At 46.3% G+C, this 20,652-nt stretch overlaps 3 protein-coding genes across 11 annotated transcripts in view; 2 read left to right on the top strand and 1 right to left on the bottom strand.

The window, feature by feature from the left end:
- Positions 1-3,527, top strand: part of epn3a (epsin 3a) — a 14,744-nt gene extending 11,217 nt beyond the window's left edge. For 2 of the 9 annotated variants that reach the window (XM_084488883.1, XM_084488888.1), the window contains exons 6-11: positions 447-530; positions 743-872; positions 1,152-1,316; positions 1,538-1,600; positions 1,699-1,938; positions 2,426-3,506. In XM_084488883.1, coding sequence (XP_084345009.1) covers positions 447-530; positions 743-872; positions 1,152-1,316; positions 1,538-1,600; positions 1,699-1,938; positions 2,426-2,724 — 981 coding nt within the window. In that variant the 3' untranslated portion in view covers positions 2,725-3,506. Of the gene's footprint in view, positions 1-446; positions 531-742; positions 873-1,151; positions 1,317-1,537; positions 1,601-1,698; positions 1,939-2,425 lie in introns of all 9 variants that reach the window. The other 7 variants (XM_084488884.1, XM_084488891.1, XM_084488886.1 and 4 more) reach the window with 6 other exon arrangements.
- Positions 3,528-3,686: 159 nt separating this feature from the next.
- Positions 3,687-5,923, bottom strand: arl16 (ADP-ribosylation factor-like 16; the record flags this gene model as incomplete). Its single annotated transcript, XM_084488893.1, has 5 exons — positions 3,687-4,731; positions 4,930-5,045; positions 5,149-5,265; positions 5,629-5,686; positions 5,862-5,923. The coding sequence occupies 5 exons, from the start codon at positions 5,921-5,923 to the stop codon at positions 4,566-4,568; spliced, it is 519 nt and encodes a 172-aa protein (XP_084345019.1). The 3' UTR covers positions 3,687-4,565.
- Positions 5,924-6,214: 291 nt separating this feature from the next.
- Positions 6,215-8,516, top strand: fn3krp (fructosamine 3 kinase related protein). Its single transcript, XM_084463418.1, has 6 exons — positions 6,215-6,455; positions 6,560-6,711; positions 6,833-6,924; positions 7,297-7,379; positions 7,701-7,823; positions 7,923-8,516. The coding sequence occupies exons 1-6, from the start codon at positions 6,315-6,317 to the stop codon at positions 8,259-8,261; spliced, it is 930 nt and encodes a 309-aa protein (XP_084319544.1). The 5' UTR covers positions 6,215-6,314; the 3' UTR covers positions 8,262-8,516.
- The last annotated feature ends 12,136 nt before the right edge of the window (positions 8,517-20,652 follow it).

The following is a 20,652-nucleotide window of genomic DNA, read 5'->3' on the forward strand; positions in this document are numbered from 1 at the left end:
TCTAGTGAACAAGTGATCCACGTTTTCTGGTTACATAGAAATATTATAATATTAAAAAAGATCATTGTCAAAGTGAGAATGTGGGAAGCCATGATGAGCCATGAGCCATGTGAAACTACAATGAGTAATGAAAACAGTAGCTATACACCAAACTAAGTATGTCAGGTCATCTCAGTAGTTAATTGAGTGTAAAATGTACAACGGGAGAATGGTAAACATAAATACAAAGCCTCTGTGCTCTGTTTGTTCATTCCACCCTTCTGCCAGGGAGACCTCTGCACACGGCTTTGTGCGACACATGCAGTACTATATTTGTGTTATTTTGTTATTTGAAATCGGTGACTGAGCTCACACTAATTCATAAATATGGATGGGACAATATGTGACTTAGCCCGAAGCCCCTCTGTCATACTAACCGGCATCCGTGTGTCCGATTTCCCCGCTAGGAGAAGCGCAGTCGCCAGGGAGACGAGTCATTGCTCCAGAAAGCTCTCGAGGAGAGCAAGCGGGAAATGGAATCCAAAGGCGGGGTATGAGCCCTGACGCCGCCCTCGTTCACCAGAATCAATCAGAGCTACTTTGTGTGTGACTTGCTTTTTTCCCCATGAGCCATTAAGATATTTATTACAAGATCCACCACAAGATCCACCATTTCAAATTTGCACTATAGCTGTACTCCTAAAAGCCCATCATAAAATGTGTCAAGAGAAAAAACACGAAACGTTTGTGCTCTTGTGTCTAGACGGCCTTTATGGATCTGGTGGATGTTTTCGCCGTGCCTCCAGATGTGTCCCATAGCACCAATCCCTGGGGGGACGTGCAGCCACAGGGGGCCGCCCGCCTGACCGGCAGAGACCCCTGGGACTCGCTGGGTGAGCCGCCCGCGTCCGCAGCCGTATTGACTTTACCCTAGCAGCACAATGCTCTCCCCCCGCTAGATATTCCCATTGATATTGATGCTCCCACTAGGCCTTCTTGTTTTAGCTGCTCCCTCCCTAACAAATTAAACAAACACACATGCAACGGAAAAGTACCCTCGACTGCCTCACGTTGTAACAAAAAAAATAAATGGGGGTATGCTGATATGAACACAATAGAGAAGAGTGAGATGTGATCCAGTGTAAATAAACTCCACTTTCTGTGTTTCACAGAAGACAGCGCAAGAGTCGAGACCCCCTGGCTGGCTCCCCCGGCCTCTGGCAGCCCCGCCCCGCCCTGGGAACGCAGCCAGTCCCCCGCCGACCACTGGGATAGCCCCAGGAACGCCTCCAGCCTCCACACCCCCGGCCAGGCATGGAGCTCCCCAGCTCACACAGGTCAGAAGGGTTGTCATATGACCTGCTTTTAATACACAGCGCCCCTTTACAATTTCCTGCCAGGATTAATTAGGTCATCTTGAATCTGAATCTTGTTTCTCAATTTAAAAAAAAAAGAATTTGGCTGTGCCTAGATAATGAACCGCGCAAATTACAATTTGGGGAGTAGATTGGCATTTTGGATGATTTGTGTCCGCCTCTTCCTTCCTTTTCTACGGCAGCAGAGAGAACAGCACACCCTGCTGCAGCCAGGGCCCCGTCCCCCCGGGCCTGGAGCCCTTCAGGTAGGGGAGACTTGGCCCCCGCCGCCGTAGTTCACATTTCATGAAGGGAAAGAAACGTAATGAAGTTTCCCTCAACTCTCTGTCTCTGTCTCCCTCAGTAGATGGCGATCTGTTCGATGAGGCCATGGACGGGGGCCAGATGAACATGAACGGACGAGGGGGGGGCAGTCCCGAGCTCTTTGACCTGTCCCGTCTGGAGGAGAGCCTAGCGGCTCCCAGTCCCAGGAACTGTCGGACTCCGGAGGCGTTCCTGGGTCCCACTGCAGCCTCCTTGGTCAACCTGGACGCCCTCATCCCCGCCAACCCGCCGGCCAAAGCCATGAACCCCTTTCTATCCAGTAGGTGGTTCCGTAATAACCTGATCCCTAACCCTGAGTGTGCCCTACGCTGGAAACCTGGAGTTCTCGTGAGAGCACAATTTGAATTCGCTCAGCGAGTCACTCTGGGAACGAGCAATATGCTCACTCCCTGATCCCCTTCGATCCGAACTTAAACCAATCACATCGGTGTATCTGATATAGGCGGGGCCAAAATTGTTGCTGTTTTACCGATTGGATACGGCAAGAGTCTTATCTATTGGTTAGCTCCACTGGTCTGGATACGTCACCCCTTGTATTCTTCTGATTGGTCGTAGTGTTATCCAATGGCGTGCAGTGATATTTTCAAATGCATGCTTGGTGCCGCCCCTCGAGTCGGGCTGTTTTCATTACTCGTTGCCAGACCCTACAGCTCTCTAGACGTGGCTCTGGATTTCCAGGCTAAAGCGTGCCTTGTAATCTTTATCCAATGACGATGTGGTTGCCTGTTTTTGTTTCTCTTACCTAGGTGTGAGCTCCCCTTCACCCAACAATCCCTTCCAAGCGGAACAGCCCAAACTAACTCTGAACCAAATGGGTTCGAGTTCCAACTCTCCCGTGCCCTTCGCCAGCTCACTCCCTTACAGCGCCTCTTTGCCCCTGCCTGCAAGCCACCAGGCGGCCAGCCTGCCCACCTCTCAAACCCATCCCAGCCAGGCTGGGGCCCTGGATATTGCAGGGGCCCTCCCCCAGCCCCTGCTGCCCCTGTTATCCGCCAGCGTGCTGGGCCCCCAGTCGGAGCAGCACAGTCAAAACCCTTTTCTATGAGGACCGACCGACCGTCACCACAACTTATAGAAGACGGATAACGTTTTTGATCTCGGAAAAAATACCAACTCTGACCGCCCAAAGGCTGTGCTGGGTTTCCCAGCCCTTAAAAAGGAAATGAGTTACCCTTGTGAACCCTTTCGTTTCCTCTTTGCCAATGTCTATAATAATGTAACTAAGTCCCTTGCCTTTTAGTATAATCTCTTTGGTTAAGGTTGTTTCTTCTCTTGATAAACCGAGGGGAGGTTACTCTTGACTGACAGAAAAATCAGTGTTTTAACAAAAAATCATATTAGAACATGAATACTAATACTAATGTACATTATGTATATTACGTAGAAACCTACACTGAATCACAACTTTATGAAATGTTGGTGGAACTTGGCAATTGACATACAAGCTCAGTTCTCAGTATTGTATGATGGTTGTAGTACTATCTGCCACTGATCATCTGCCAGATATGCCTGCTTTAATCTCATTGTGCATCATTTTAATTGAAAACAAACAAGCTGCTTTAATGTTTCTTGAGCCTTGGTCAGGGAAGATATTTCAAGATGGGTGAATGTTACAGCACCTGCCATTGCAACCACCTAGTAACACACAGTTTGTCATTTATGTACTTTCGATTTCAACATTAACTTTAACTGGAGCTGGTGTTGGTCAAGACGCTTTTGGTAAATCATAATATGAGAGTGAGTTACCATGGATTCACACAATGGGATGGAATTTGGGAAAGGACCATTTTAATGTCATGACTTGCTGTTCATTCCTTGACAACAATTGATATCAAATATAAGGGTATGATTACAACACCTTGTAAATTAGTCGTTGTTTTATTTTGCTGCTTCATATTTGTTCATCACGTTTGCTTCATTTTGCACTCGGCGCCATGTTTAGGTTGTGCCGTGCACATTACGCCCCCTGGTGGAGAAGAGCTTCAGAGACTTTGTTCCCAGTCCCTTTTAACACTGAAACATTGAAACGTTGATTTCACAAGTAATCATTTTTGCTATACTGTAGTTTACATTTAGGAATCAGCTAGGTACTTTACAGATAATATAATATTAAGTATTATTTTACTCTAGTACACTTCATGTTTTTTTTTTTGTTGAATTATTGTTTTTGGTACGCATTAGGCCACTAAGGGGTAGCATTCATATCAACAAAATCGACTCAAATTATATTATAAAAATACATTTAATAAACTAGTAACAATCAAGCAGAATGGAGCTTATTGTATTCAACTGCATACCCCTTAACTAGATTCTTAACTCATCCTCCCTTTACTATCAATATTAATAAATCCTATGTAGGCAAATGTATTATACTGTTAAAATGTGTTATATATCTTAGGCAGTAAATCTCAAAATACAGCTCAGCACCGATAGCTCCAAGTTATTTATAACAAAAAACATAATGTAAAGTATTAGGCCTATACACATTAAACAACAGTTATGATTTTAAGTCTACTTAATTTACCTTTGAACAGATAAAGAACTGTTTAACTATGTAAAAAATGGAATTAATCTAAATAATTTGTTTCTGATACACAAAATACTGGTATGTATGAATGCTTAGTACAGAACAGAGTATCATCATATTGTACACATCTTCTTTATCACAACTGATCATTTCTGCACAGCCTTCCATTGAAACAAAAAGCAATACATGAGGAATAATCTAATTTTAAGCAGTCATTTCTTTTGTGTAAATGTGTGAAAATATTCTTTGTGGGGGTGTCGATTAATTCCTCTGGAAGATGGAGCATCACTTACATCATTTCCTGTCTCTGTGACAGCTGTTTGTCAATTATGATGGATTTTTAATAACTCCTGATGAGGTCATTTTGATGTGTTTGAGTCCAGCCAGCTGAGCACCTCCTTCAGTCCTTGGCCAGAGCGGGCGCTCACTTCCAGCGTCGTTACGGGCTGAGGGGCGGATGCGATGATGTCATCCATTCTGAACAGTGACTTCATTTCTGCTAGACTCATAGTACAAGGCAAGTCCCTGGCCGGGAGGGGGGGGGGGGGGGGGGGGGGTTGAAATAAAAGGGACACCGTCAACTTCAACATCCTTCAGATTACCAAGGCATATATTTAATATTTGAATATTGACATCAGTTCTATTAAAACTTTTACTTATTAAGTATAGTGATGATGGTCAATCTGTTACATGTAGTGATAATGTGCATGGTGGCATGGTTACCTTTTGTTGAAAATAACCAGTACGGAGGCAGAGCGGAGAGGCTCCGCCGAAAGAACGGACAGCAGCTGGATACAGGACGCTGAAATCTGGAATATGTTGGCGGAGTCCACCATGAACTACAGGAAAAGGCACAACAAATGTCAATTCATCCATTTTATTTGACCTCAGATGGGTGACTGTCAATTTGGGAATAACGTTCCGGAAAGAAGGAAACATAACTATAACACTGGAGCAGTCGGTGAAGTAACTGGGCCAGATGGGGCCCATGCAGCCTCCCAGCTCTCTCACTGTAACCCTTTTCCTCCTCAGCGTCAAATCGGTGAGATTGGTGCCGACCTGTGGCGAGATACAGGATGACAGGTACAGGACAGCTATAGGACGACAGATACAGGGTGACAGATACAGGGCGACAGATACAGGACGACAGATATAGGACGACAGATACAGGACGACAGGTACAGGACGACAGGTACAGGGTGACAGGTACAACAGGACGGGAGACGCCGTGACTCCCCATGGGTCGAGTAAAAGACGTACAGAGAAACATCACGGTGGCGCACCGGGTTACAGCGCGTACCAGACCGGCTCAGTCCTGAACGCAGCGACCCGGGTTCGATTCCTGCCCGTGGTCATTTGCTGCATGTCCTCCCCTCTATCTCCCGTACCTTCCTAAAAAACCATCACGGCTGAATTACTCACAGTCGGCAGAGTAACGGGCGGTTCTCCCATTTCACTGGATCCATCGCGTACAGTGAGCTGTAGATGTGACGAGTTAAAGAGATCAACCCGACCCGACCTGACGTCGGGGTGGACGGGTCAGAGATGTACACACACACACACACACACACACACACACACACACACACATTAACTACACGACGCACATGATGTAGTTATCTTGTTATACCGTCAGACGGATCCACTAAAGGATATTTTGGAGACGTTTCACCAGCAGCGTTTTTCCAACCCCGGTCGCCCCAAGAAGCAGACACATTTCCACATCGCCCCTCAAAAAGTGCTTTAATTTGCAATGTGATTCAGAACAACACTGGTGCTAACGTGTTAGCATAGCATGGCGCAGACGACAAACAGCCTCGTCTGTTGCCGTGGTAATATCCACGTGGTTTTACGCAGAGGCTGTGATAGGGTAAGATTCACGTCAACCACTCGATTTGCTACTTCTCAATTGGTTACTTCTGTGGACCAAACGTAAACCGGAATAAAAACAAGTGTGACGCATGAAGGCCTGCAGTGCACACTGAGGATAAGTTGAAATACCCTCATAGATATTCTGTCCGAGAGGAACTTTCGTTGGTTTTCATCAGTGATAGGACAGAAACGTGGAATATCTATCCAGCCGATCAGTATTCATTTTTCGACTTGCCATGGAGGCTAAGTTGAAGAAGGAGCTTGGAACCTCAATGCTGAGGTCCACTGGGCACTCTGGAGGGGGCTGCATCAGCGAGGGCCACAGCTACCACACTGACCATGGCACCGTTTTTGTGAAGATAAATCACAAGAGTCAGGTTCTTCATTTTGTTGTTTGTTTATTGTAATAATGCTATTTCACCTACTTTATTATTATTATTATTATTTATTTTTTTTAAACTTTTTTCCTTTTTTAATCAAGGCGAAACGGATGTTTGATGGGGAAATGGCGAGTTTGGATGCCATTTTAAAAACAGAAACCATCAAAGTCCCGAAGCCAGTGAAAGTCATTGAGCTGGACACAGGAGGATCTGTGTTTGTCATGGAACACCTGGACATGAACGGTTTGACCAAGTGAGAGCCATGGTGTGAACCTATTGCACCATTGAACAATCAATGTAACATTCTTTTATTATTTGGGTTTTGGTCTCAATGTGTACACACTGTGTGTGTACATGTGTTGTCTGTCCAAAAGGTACTCGACACAGCTTGGAGAGAAATTAGCAAATCTGCACCTTCACAACAAGAGACGACTGGATAAGCAAATGAGAGAACAGCAAACAGTTGGTAATTACTAATGAATTTTATTTTTCTTCTTTTATTTAGAAGCCTTCAGCAGGTTCTAAAAACAACTTACACATGAGTGTGGGCTCAGGTTAAAGTGTCGTTTTGGAGAACATAATGACTGCGAGTGGACTGCAAAGGTTAGCTTGGAGCCAAGGGCTAATAGGTGCTCTACCATGAAGACCAACATCAAGGACTCTGACTGCTGCACGCAGCTTTATTGAGCTGGCGGAGTGAAATGATTTTAGTGTCACTGCTTTGGCTGGTTGAACAGCAGGCATGCTCTCCTGCTGCATTTAGAATGTTCTATTTTAGACTTTTATTATTTAGCTGTCCTATATAGATTAATTATGAGTCCTCTCTGGTTGTTCCCAGGAAAAGGAGCAGGGCATTCTGAAATGCCTCTCGTCGAAAAATATGGGTTCCATGTTGCTACATGCTGTGGTTACCTTCCGCAGGTAAATTATGGTAAAGAGACCATGTTCACAAAGACAAATTGGGCTTTTTGCTGGCTCCCAGATTGGGCCGAGGTCACCTTTGGTGGCAGAGCATATATACCCGCCTGCAAGTGATGCATGATGCGGTTGCTCGGCAACTGAAATCAAACCTATTTCTCTAGCATTGAGTGCAGTCATAAAGGGCCATTTTCACTCAATCATGTTCAAATGTAACTCATAGTGACACCCTGAATCATCGTCGTTTAGCTGTGTACCATTAATGCTATATCATATATTTCATCTGCAGGGAGCCTACACTACACTAATGTAATTATTTTGCAGGAAAACGAGTGGCAGGATGACTGGGTGACGTTCTACTCCAGACACAGACTCCAGCATCAACTGGACATGGTGGAGAAGTCTTACGGTGACAGAGAAGCAAGGGAACTATGGTCCCATCTACAAGTATACAATCATTATTATTTTTTATATACATTTTTTCAATTGTTGAGCTGTACCTCTGACGTTAAGCTTTTCTGTTTTCTTCCTGCACTGACGATAAAGTTGAAGATCCCGCAGCTGTTTACGGATGTGGAGGTTGTGCCCGCCCTCCTCCACGGAGACCTATGGGGAGGCAACGTGGCCCAGACCACAGACGGACCAGTCATATTCGACCCTGCCTCCTTCTACGGCCACTCTGAGTACGAGCTGGGCATCATGGCGATGTTTGGTGGTTTCAGCAGCTCGTTCTACTCTGTATACCATGAGAACATTCCAAAGGCGCCTGGCTTTTCGCAGAGAAACCAGCTCTACCAACTTTTTCACAACCTCAATCACTGGAACCACTTTGGCAGTGGCTATAGGTGCTCTTCGCTCCGAATCATGAAGGACCTTGTGAAGTGAAGGCCTCCTCTGTGGCATTAAAGGAATAGCTTGTGTGTCACAAAGAAACAAAGTACAAACGTGGAACATTTCCACCAGCTCAAAGCTTAAAATAACCTGGACACATCTGTACTAAATGCTGATCAATAGCTATTTCAATAATTGGATCAATAAAAGCTCATCCTATAATAATTAAAACTAGAAAATGCAATGCCTGCAAAAAATGTGTTGAGTGCTGTAGTGCAAAGTGAGGTTGAGAATATTATTAAAGCCACATGGCACAATGGCTTAAATCAAATGAAGGGATTTGAACAAAAGTCTGAATGGAGTTAACAATGTAAACAAAAATGTAAAATGGTTGGAAACAAATAAAGTGAAGAGTTAAACAAATAGCTAATGTGATCTAATGTTAATGTTAATTATTTGAAGTGTGTGTGTGTGTGTGTAGTAACTTGGAAAAGTGTTGACCTTATTCCTTCAATTCTAGCTGATCAAAATAAGCGAACAAAGTGATGAAGTTTATACCCTTTGACTCCGTGGAGTCTCAGCTTTCATGTGACACGTCGTTTGTGTAGATATTAAGTTAAAACTTTCGTTTTCAAGCATTATTGTTAGCATTTAGCTTCTACCGGGTTCACCGGATGCAAGTAGCAATCACCTAGCCACTAGCCATATAAACGGGGGTCCCCACACACAAACCCCCGGTATATCACAATCCTATTTCCAATCGATAAATCATTTTAGCACTGGTTAAACAAGAAATAACGTAACCGTTTAAGCTTGGCATTGTGTTTCGAGATTAAATATTGACGTTGTTATATTGACGCCTTTGACCAGAGCGTGTGACGTCATCAAGCTCTAGCCTCAACGTCTTGAGACCAACTGAAACTATACGAAGCGGGAATGAAATTAAACTGTTCATTCTGAAAAAAGTATGAATTATATCGAAATTATATATTTAATGATTTGTTAAATGTTGAAGTTTAACGGTTAAAAAAACCGGACCAAGTTGCTAAGTTTGAAGTGGTTAATAATGTGTCAGAGAATGGGCGGACATATAAGCCCCCAAGGGCCAAACAAATTGTGTGTGTGTGTGTGTGTGTGTGAATCGCACTGTTTCTTGTATGTTATATGTGGCCTGTGTGCTGTGTCCTATATGTATGCATTGTCTGCATTTGTATTGTTAATTATTTTATGTGAAGCAGCTATATCTATGTGACAGCATTGGAGTCCAAGACAAATTTCCCTCCAAGGATAATAAAGTAGCCTATCTTACCTTATAAAATGTAAGGTTTTAAAAGTTGGATATTTAAAAAAAACTATAAATTATTTGAGTTAGAAAAATAGTAGCCAGCGATTCTAAGGTAGCTTTTTTTTTTTTAAAAGTGGAATGTAGTCTCTAGGTGAAAAATTTTAGGAAAATTGAAGGAGTACGGTCCCAACATTTTAAGGAATAATAAAGAAAGAAAGAATAAAGCCAAGAGTTGAGCGCTGCATAGCACTCACCTAATTATTTTTATATGTATATATTTCTAGTCCCTTAACTGTGTGTTCACACCAAAAGACACAGGCGAATGTTGCTGCGCGACAAATCATAACCTGTCGCTGTGCAGTTATGTGTGCAGTTATGTCAGGCGAACTTGTGTTGGGAAAAACAGTCTGCCTAGTTACTTGACCAGATAAAATGAGACGGAGAGGTACTAAAGTCTATCAGCACGAGGGCCTCGGATTTATTGAGTAAAGTAGCAAAGGTAATACAGATTCATAAAGCGTGAGAGATCGAATATTCTACGTCCCCTAACAGCGCTGAGGTCGCCTAGAGCTTCGCCTCCGTGGAAGTTCTGCTTCAGAAGAGCTCCCGTGATTTGGTGCATGAGAAACTTATAGTATCTTCCTAGCCAGGTGTGTGTGTTAGACTTTGTGTGGGTTATCGAGGGTTCTCTTGTCCCTGAGCCTCCGGGTTGTGTTGTCTTTCTGTGTGATATGTGTGTCCTCGCCGTCCGGCTGTGGCAGAGTGTTCTCCGCAGACTGATAGGGGGGCTCGAGGGTCATCTTCACCCTCTTGAATGTGTGGTATGTTGTGTTTATTAGATTTGGGCCCAGAGTTGACTATATTCATAATGTAATGTCCATTTAGGTTATTTTTGCCCATCATATCCCCCTCAAGTCGTCGTCAGACGACTTTCACTTAAAAATAACGACAAACTCGACCATACAAAAAAATTAAAAATTAAAAATAAAAACAGCTGTCCCCCTCAACCCGTCGCTAGACAGCTTCACTTACTAGGGACACGAGGGGTTGGACCTCAGCGCTTGACGTATCATTGTAGCATCATCAATAACATCAGAAAGACGACAAACTTGACCATAAAAATAAGCAACCATGAGCATGGGATCCTAATATCTCGCTTGGCCGGGTGTATGGGGAACCACGTGGGAGAAACGCTACTCATGCTTCGGACATGAGTATGCCATACACACCCCTCCTAGGGGGTGGCATCCACCCCGGCCTTACATTGCAGTATCCCTTTGCACAATGACACGGAAGGCAAGGTCAAAACAGAACATGTGATTAAGCAAGAAATTGAGATTATGGTATTAAACCAAAACAATTAAGGAAATCAAAATACAAATCTTTTTTTTTTTTTTTTTTTTCTCAAGTCTAAAGTTAAAGTTATTAAAAGGATAAATCGAGTCAAAGTCATTAAAATCGAAAGATAAATCAAATCAATCCCTCCTAGCGGCCCGGTGGGGCACACAAACAAACCAACAGCAGAATACGAGGCTATATATCATCACGTATTCTCCTTTCAGCACCTTCAGCTATAGAAAAATAAGATAGAAGCAAGCGGGAACATCCTTCATTAGCCCCTGCCAGGGATGCACATGGGAGTATGGGCGGTAGCACCCCCATACTAATTAAAAAGACCCGTTTATTCAATGGCCCTGGCAGGGCGTTATCCTGGTGAGCATGAGCAATACAGCGGGGAATATTATTGCAAAAAATGGCATTCTACCTTAACCGGGTTATAGGCTATACAGCAATTGAAGCAAATACAGCCAGGGGTGCCCTCAAGCCCTAAAGGAACGGGCCGCAGCCCCTGGTACCGGAACGCAGATCCCTGGTCCGAGTGGCGTGGCTGCATCAGGTGGGAGGAGGGGGCGGTGCTGTAGCCGGGGACGGGAAGTGGGGCCGCCCACCTGGAGAGGTTACTAGCACTTCACAGGTAGGGGGAGGGGGAGGGGCGGGGACTGGGAATGGGGAAATGCCCACCTGGAGAGGTTACTAGCACTTCACAGGTAGGGGGAGGGGGAGGGGGCGTGAAGCTGTGGGTAGGGGAGGTCGTACCCATAGCCAAGGGCTGTGGTTTCCAGGTGTCCTCCTTGACCGACCTGGTCAAGCTGGTCAGGGAAATCCATCAGGGGCATGAGGGGAACCGCTTCGGAGTAGGGAGGGGGTCGGTGTCTCTCCTTTTTGTCCCTGTTGTGCTCCTGGCTCGCCTTCTTTACATCCATTCGCAGGAGTCGTTTTCTCAGGTCCTGGTCCTCCTTGACATCCTCTTCCTCTCGGTCTTGTTCTAGGTTCACGTGGTGCGTGACAGCCTCCTCCCATTCCCGGAAGGTCATTCTCCCGAGTCCAATCACTGTTTTGAGGCCCTCGCGGGTCTTGGCGTTGAGGCCCGTCTCTACTGCTACCCGGAACATGGCTTCCGTTGCATCGGTGGCCCCGGGTCGGGTTCCAAATCCGTCTTTCCACCGTTGCGTGGCTCTGCTGATGTATTCACACGCCGCCTCTCCTATCTTCCTTCTCAGGCCGGTCATGCATGCAGCTGAATTTTGGGCGGGATAAAGGCCCCTCAGGGCGTCCCACCATGTGGGGCGGTAGGGGTCGAAGGGGCGGTCGTCTGGTTGTCTCGTGGTTTTGGCCACGTTTTCCACGTCCTGGAGTGGTTGGGGTCCTTCGCTTCGCATGAGGACTGCTCGGGCGTCTCCCATTGTGAGTCGGTCCGCGGTGGTCAGATGCTCGAAGATTCTGATCCACTTGCCCGCTCCTTCTCTGATCGGGGGAAGGTCCTCCACTATTCCGCGGAGGTCGCGGTGGGTCCATGGAACGTAGATTGGTCTCCCTGTCTGGGTCTCCATTAGCGGGTACATTGGTTCCGTCCCCCCGTCCGGGGCGAGGTTTTCATGGATCCCGTGGGCTTGGGGCTGTTGTGGAGGGGGTCCCGGGGTTAGGGGTCCTCGGGGAGTGCTGGTGGCGCGTGTATTCGGGGCCGGGGTCGTGGTGTTCCCCTGGTCCGTTATGTGGAGCTGATCAAACCGATTCCCGTGCCGTGACTCTGTGTCCGTTTCTCCTGTCTTTGCTTTCTTCATCCGCCGGTCTCTGTCCTCTGGGAGGTACTGCCTCTGGCGGTACACTTCTTCTCGGATGTGGTGGGTCACTTGGTCTAGGATTTCTTGTTTCCATTGTTCGTCTTGGGGGACCCAGTCTAGGGTGTCGGCCGTATCTTCAACTCTGTCTTCTTTTTTCTTTCCTTTTCCCTTCCCTGATTTCTTCTCTTTCAGGTTTGGCAGGCTGGAGGTCCGGGAGTTTCTCCTGCTGCTTGCTGGGGATTCGCTCCGTACCCGTGTTCTCTCTGTCTTTCGTCCGGGATGTCCTTGCGATGACGGCCCAGGCCTGGGTTCGGGGGAAGGGGGTCGGCTAGCATCGGAGTTCGAGGAGGAGGAGGAGGAGGAGGACGACGGGGAGTGGGAGGACGAGCGAGGCCTGGGTTTGCGTCTCCCTGTCCCTTGCTTCCTCCGGTGTTTGGTCTCGGTTGGTTCCTGTCCCAGGGGACCGGCTCTCCCCGGGATCATCTGACATTCAAAGGGGATTGTCGGTGCTCTTAGTTCTTCCTTTGCTCTCCATCCTCCTTGTTTGCTGACGCGAGCCTCTGGCCCGCTTGGTTTCGAGTCTGTCTCTTCGGGGTCATGCCATGTTACCGTAACCGGGGATTGGGGTGTAGCGTAGTCTATCTCGACTACTGGGTTCATGAGGTGGCGGGGCGGGATGGGTGGGGGGCGGTGGGGGGTCAGGTTGTTGTAAGGGAGTGGGCGGGCGTCGGGAGGCTGTTGGGCATCTGTGCCTTCTTTAGTTACGGGGGGGTACAGCGGGGTCGTAAGGTTCGTCCAGGATGGGGCTGTTGGGTTCCCCCGGGCTGGGTCCTTCGCTGGAGGGGCCGGGATCGGTGGAAGGCCCGAGGCCATCGCTTTCAATATCCACATGCTTTTCTCTCTTTTCCGCTCCTGGATGTCGAGGGCGTCCTTGTGCCCTGCCCGGCTCCCCGCGTTGTCGCGGCGGACCCTTGCCTGTTCGTACTGGGCGCGGATGTGTGCGTGTATGGCGCCTCGGCTGTTATGATCGTAGGGCCCCTGTCTCATCACCCCTTCCCGTTGCCACCCTTTAATGTAGTCATCGTATCGTGCTTCCCATTTCTTCCTTGCGCTGTCGTCCAGGATCTTTCCTGGTTCGAGGTTTAGAGTTAACCAGTTCAACGCTCTGATTCTCTGCTGGTCCGCCATTTCGTGCGTCCTCCTCTGGTTGATTTCTACTGTCTTGTTCAATCGCCCAGCGGCTCGTCTGGACTGCCTTGTGGCGTGAGAGTGGCAGCCGGGGAACCATAAACTCTTTCTGGGCCTGATTTACATATGAGGGCAGATGAGGAGCTGAGGAGTTGCCCTCTGTCCCTCTTGGAGGAGGGGGGGAAAAAACAAGGGAGGGGCAAAAACAACATGGCCAAGAGGCGTTATTCGACATAGACATATTATATTTCACAGAGCCCATCGTATGTTATTCACGTCATTACCAACATTTCAGAATCTGTATGGGAGGGGGGGGGGGGTACAACAACATGACATAAACCACCAAAACAACATAGCCAAGGGACGTTATTCTCTCTTCTTGTCGTTAATAACCATAACCATAATAATCAATCCGTAATAATGCAAACTGGATAACAACAGGAAGGCACAGTCTAAAATATTTCATAAACATTGTAGGAAAGCATGGTTCAGTTCTAGGTTCTAGATGCGGACATGAAGCATGAGTTCCGCCTTCTTTAGTTCCGAGCCCTAACGGCGAGGGTTCTCTGCGTAAAGGGATGCCTCTTTTTTTTTTTTTGTGTGGGGAAAGCTCATAAAATAAATAAAAGTAAATACAATAAATATTTAAAATAAATGAGAAATGAGGTGAAAGGGATGCCTCTTTTTTTTTTTTTTTTTTTTTTTTAAGTGTGGGCAAAGCTCATAAACAAAATGTTATTTTTTATTTATTTTTTAATAAATGAAAATGAGGTGATATATCTATACCTATCTCTTTATAGGCCTACGTATAACTTTCTGTTAGAGTGAGAAGTCCATTTCTCCCGTACTCCCTCCTGAATTAAAATTTATTCTGTCTTTTGAAACCTCGTCAGGTCTGGGGAGGGGGTCGGTGTATCTCGATTTGTTTTCGAGGGCCTGTAACCCTGCCAGCGCTCTGGACACCGACCCCTCTGGAGTTTGGTTTCATCCTTCCTCTGGATTCATCCTTGGGCCAGTGGGATCTGCCAAAACATTCTCCCTTACATATATACTTTACGAAACTTCCACACAATCTATACACAGTCCTAGTTACACATTAGATCTCAACTCTTGTGATATGCATGGATTCTGTGTCTAGTGTGATATTTTCCATAGACTGCTCTTCTCTCTATCCGGGGCTGTGTTATCTGCCAAAACCCATAGAGGGTCAGGAGGAGGCTCGCCAGCTTCAGCATTATTATGTGGCTGTTGCTCCTGTTGGGGACCACAATGGAAATAAGACTGGGACGTTTGTGTTTCAATCCTCAATTGTATTCTTTTGTCTTTTCATGGGTGTCTGTAAGTGTGTGTCAATACAACAAAACAAATCAAATCAAAATCAAATCCTGGCTCGGCTGGTCGGCTCCGGGCGTCCCTGCATCTGGCTCCTCCTCACGCTCTGGAACTTGTGTTTCTATTGTTGAAATATAAACTTATGTACAGCAGTTAGTGGTCAAACATATTTTCTCAATTATATTTCTTATTGCTCTAATGGAGGTCCCTTATGGGGCCTTGAATAATAGGTGAAGGCATGGGTCGACCCGTAAGCATTTCATGCGGGGTTAGATGCATCATTCTATTAGCATGCATGTGATACCTCATTAGTGCTAGTGCATCTACACAAGTCAATTAAGTCAAAAGTTTGATTACAGTATCCACACTTTTCTCTAATTTCTCACAAATTCCCTCCTTGCTTATTCAATGATAAGCAAACCCAAAAATGTCATCAACTTTGAAGTCCCTAACCTTAACAACCTTTAAATGAAACCAATCTAGTGGGAAGGGAAATCAAAGCCAGTATATCCAAAACCAAAGGTCAATATTAGTGGGGTTTACCATCAGCCGCCCGAAACCAAACTGTTCCCGAAATTAACAAAGTTATGCACTAAACCGAAAACGTAACTTGAGTTAGTATATACCATTTTATAAATGAAAACGCAACATGTCTCATTCTAAGTCCACCACTTCCGCTGCCTGAGCCAACATATCTGACTCCTGTTCCTCCTCCACCTTTCACCCCACCCGGCTCTTCCTATGATGGTTGCAGCTCGTCACTTCCCGATCGAATGAGTCAATGCTCACAGTGACTCTGCCAAGTAATCGTGACTGTGCCTGCCTTAGGTTGTCCCTGGTTTCAAGGTGGGATCTTACCCGTCGTTGGCTAACCAGCCTTCCATACTGGCTTACTGCAGGATGCCGTGCCTGGGATACAATAAATTTCCACCCATTTAGGTGGAATAGATTGCGAAGTGGAGGGATGGAGACAGAGTCCTCAGCCCCAGCTACTCATGCAGCCAAGTGTGTGTATAATGGAGACACATCAGGGCGGTTACCCTGTGTGTGTAAGTGGGCGGATGATGGGGTCAATCAGAAAGTAACTTTCTGTTGGAGTGAGAAGGAAAATATTATCAAATGTTAACATGTTATGAAGGCGTAACAGCAGTATTAGTGGCATTTGAAAGGTAAACCCATTACTTCCGAATGTAAATTGAGAACCTAGCTTGTATATTAGATCCCTTCCCAGCAGATGTAGTGCTAATCCATCCAATCCATAATCAACCTAATTGTCCTACTTGTACAGGTTTTTAAGATTAAGTTTTATTTTATGTATTTTTATTCATTCTTATCCTTATAATATCCATATTTTTCAATTATCCTTTCCAGTGTAAATAATAACATTAACTTTCAAGTTGCATGATACCTATCGTTTATCCGTATTCTTTTAGGTTAAATCACTTGGTTAATAACAACACTCTTAACTTCAATTGCAGTAACATTATTATTTTGTATGACTGATATGTATTCCCTTTTAGCCATAATGTGAATATCAGGACATCTTTTACAATTTAGTTGACACAAATGTAATTGTAATTAGGTATAGTAAAGACCATTTCCTTCTTAACTCTATTGTTTCATCTGAAATATGCTTTCAGAACCACCTTGTGTGTTCCAACACTCTGTGCAGGAGAGTAACCTCCCTTATCTCAGTGGCCCTGATGAGGCCCACTACCAGGCCTTTCTCTGTCTACATTATATGATCAATTTTAATATAATGTCTATTATTACCGTAATCCCTCAGGAATTTTTAATTTTCCTCTTTGTGCTGTCTTTTTTGTACTTAAACCTTGTCAGGTCTGTTGAACTGTGCATTGACTCCGCCGTCCCCGAGTCCTTTTAGGGCGGGTCCTTCTGCTCAGATTGGTGAGAGAGGATTTTCCCTGAACTCTTAAAAAGAGTCCCCAGCTGGTTGACCCCTGGACTTCTGTGGACACGCGGTGTGCATGCTATGGACAACTTTAAATGCTAATAGTGTAGAAGATAACCTCTGAATCTCTCTGTCTGTCTCCCTGTGACTCCCACACTTGCTGCATTCCCCTCTTATCTTCTCTTGACCTCGCTACCTTCTACCAATGGGGGAACTACAAATATGGCGGACAGGGAAACTACAAATATGGCGGATGGGGGAACTACAAATATGGCGGACAGGGAAACTACAAATATGGCGGACAGGGAACTACAAATATGGCGGACAGGGGAACTACAAATATGGCGGACAGGGAACTACAAATATGGCGGACAGGGAAACTACAAATATGGCGGACGGGGGAACTACAAATATGGCGGACAGGGAAACTACAAATATGGCGGACAGGGAAACTACAAATATGGCGGACAGGGAAACTACAAATATGGCGGACGGGGGAACTACAAATATGGCGGACAGGGAAACTACAAATATGGCGGACGGGGAAACTACAAAAATGGCGGGGAAACTACAAATATGGCGGACGGGGAAACTACAAATATGGCGGACGGGGAGATGAGGAGAGGGGGGGGGGGGCGCGTAAGCGAGCAAGCGTTGCGCGCAGGGCAGGGGGTTATTCGCACAAGAAATTTTCCTTTGCAAACCAGGCCGCACAATATGATTAACAGTTTTGACACGTAGGACTCAAAGCAACGTCTTATCCCGACCAATAGTATCTTTTCTGGTAGTGCCCTCTGTTATGCACCACCCAGACGCTATCCCCTACGTTCTTGATTATACCCACAGTTCCCAACTGTGTCTCGGGTCCATGACCCCCAGTCCAACACACTCACACGGGCCCTCACACACAGTCACACACACACACACACGCACCACACACACCCCCGCACGCATGCACACACACGCTCGCTCTCAGTCTCTCCTGTGCACGCTCCCACATTCTCACGCCTCTCGCCTCTCGCTCTCTCGCCTCCTTCTCTAGCGCACACGTGGACACTGTCGGCGGCCATTCCTATTTACCATGCGGCGAGCCTTATCTAATAGATCTCATCTTGGCCATCGAGAGTATTGTATCACCATGCTCGATTACTATAGACCCTACTCCGACCATCGAGAGTATTGTATCACCATGCTCGATTATTACAGGCCCTACTGAGTCATCTCCTCCGGGTCCCTTATAATGCCCGGGTATTTCCTCTAGGTCTCCCCGAGCCTAGGCATCTTTTCCTCTGGGTCTCTCTCATAGCCCAGGTATTTCCTCCGGGTCCCTTATAATGCCCGGGTATTTCCTCTAGGTCTCCCCGAGCCTAGGCATCTTTTCCTCTGGGTCTCTCTCATAGCCCAGGTATTTCCTCCGGGTCCCTTATAATGCCCGGGTATTTCCTCTAGGTCTCCCCGAGCCTAGGCATCTTTTCCTCTGGGTCTCTCCCAGAGCCCAGGCATCCTTATCTTCTCATCTTGGCCATCGAGAGTATTGTATCACCATGCTCGATTACTATAGACCCTAATCCGACCATCGAGAGTATTGTATCACTATGCTCGATCATTATAGGTCCTAGGCCTCGAGGGTATTATTTCACCATGCAGCGAGCCAGTATTCGTGCGTCACGCGTCTAGGGTCAATCGGGTTTTTACAGGTTAACTCTACGTTGCACTCAGCCTTATCCCCGCGGGATGCCCCCCGTAGGAAACCGTCCCTACAGTCTCATCTCCTAATGTGGTTCCTATATAACTATGCAGAATTCGGATTTTATCAACGGGTTCTGCCTACCTTTTTATGGGCGCCCGAGGTGAGACTGCCGGAATCGGTGGTGCTCCGGGGTCCCGGGGCGTGCCCCTCTCCGTCCTCAATCGTTTTCCCAGTAGTAGTAAAATCACGTCGGGGTCACCAATTTGTTGGGAAAAACAGTCTGCCTAGTTACTTGACCAGATAAAATGAGACGGAGAGGTACTAAAGTCTATCAGCACGAGGGCCTCGGATTTATTGAGTAAAGTAGCAAAGGTAATACAGATTCATAAAGCGTGAGAGATCGAATATTCTACGTCCCCTAACAGCGCTGAGGTCGCCTAGAGCTTCGCCTCCGTGGAAGTTCTGCTTCAGAAGAGCTCCCGTGATTTGGTGCATGAGAAACTTATAGTATCTTCCTAGCCAGGTGTGTGTGTTAGACTTTGTGTGGGTTATCGAGGGTTCTCTTGTCCCTGAGCCTCCGGGTTGTGTTGTCTTTCTGTGTGATATGTGTGTCCTCGCCGTCCGGCTGTGGCAGAGTGTTCTCCGCAGACTGATAGGGGGGCTCGAGGGTCATCTTCACCCTCTTGAATGTGTGGTATGTTGTGTTTATTAGATTTGGGCCCAGAGTTGACTATATTCATAATGTAATGTCCATTTAGGTTATTTTTGCCCATCACTTGTTGCGCAGCAAATTTTGTCTGACAACGTCTTTTGCCCGCCAACGGTGCTTTATGCCAATTCATTCTCATAAACCATGGCCGAGATCACCACTATTGCGTCTCTACCTGTTGTGGAAGAGGGAGAGACGTCGGAATGCCCGTCGTTTATTGGTTAATAATATAATCCGGAGGCGCACACCGCTTTGTGCCGTGATATTATATATATGTTTATATTATATAGATTTATATATTATATATATAATATCATATAATATTATATATAGATAGAGCTCCGGGAGTCGCAAACGGCAACAATAACTTTCTCCTCCAAGCTGCGGTTCACTGCAGAGTGCAGGGAATGGTTGGCCCAGCCGGTTGAACGGTGATTGGCTGTTTTACGTTACTTCACCCCACAGGGAGTGAACGCTGATTGGCTGTCTCACGCGAATGCCGCGGAAAAGTTAAAATATTTCAACTTCAGCGAATTTGTCGCGCTGCAAATCCTCGTGAACGTGCTCGCCGTTCACGTGAAAAAATGTTGCGCCGTCAATCAAATCTTGTCGCGGGTTTCGGCAACAAAACATTTCGCCCGATTCGCGTCTCTACGTTCACTTTGCATTGAAACGTGTCGCGGGGCGAAGTGCGGTGTGAACACACAGTAACACTTCTCTCGTAGGGTTAAGGCTCATTTATGCTCGACGTACGGACGTAATTGTACGCGTCCGTTTCTAACGTTGTTACCGTCACTGCTCACATACTTCCATGCGTCCTTTACGTTGGCATAGATGTTAACCAATACATCCACTAGGGGGCAGCGCAGAGTCAAAAGTTTATGACAACAAACCATAGACTGTAAAAAGAAAACAACAAACATGGCGACTATGGAGGAGGTCTTGATTATGTACATAATAAATAAAAGAAGAAAACGGGCTCGTTGTAAGAGGCGGTGGTCGGTAAGGCCGTCGTCGTCTTCTTCTTCTGTCTCACACTGGCTCTAGGCTCCGTATCGGGTAGTGACGGCAACAGCGCCCCCACGGCTTCCGGTGGTACTGCTCCGTTTGGTGCGTATCCGTAAGCTTTGTGGAAACGGTCGAAAAACGGACGAAATGAACGCAGAGTACGGACGAAAGGCTCCGTCCGTATCCGTATGCGTATTTA

Source organism: Micromesistius poutassou, assembly GCF_964030765.1.
Source record: "Micromesistius poutassou genome assembly, chromosome: 1".
Taxonomy (NCBI): domain Eukaryota; kingdom Metazoa; phylum Chordata; class Actinopteri; order Gadiformes; family Gadidae; genus Micromesistius; species Micromesistius poutassou.

Coding starts and splice junctions, on each gene's coding strand:
- fn3krp (XM_084463418.1), top strand. CDS start 6,315: ATGGAGGCTAAGTTGAAGAAGGAGCTTGGAACCTCAATGCTGAGGTCC. Junction 6,712..6,832: donor GACATGAACGGTTTGACCAA/GTGAGAGCCATG, acceptor TCTGTCCAAAAG/GTACTCGACACAGCTTGGAG. Junction 7,824..7,922: donor AACTATGGTCCCATCTACAA/GTATACAATCAT, acceptor CTGACGATAAAG/TTGAAGATCCCGCAGCTGTT.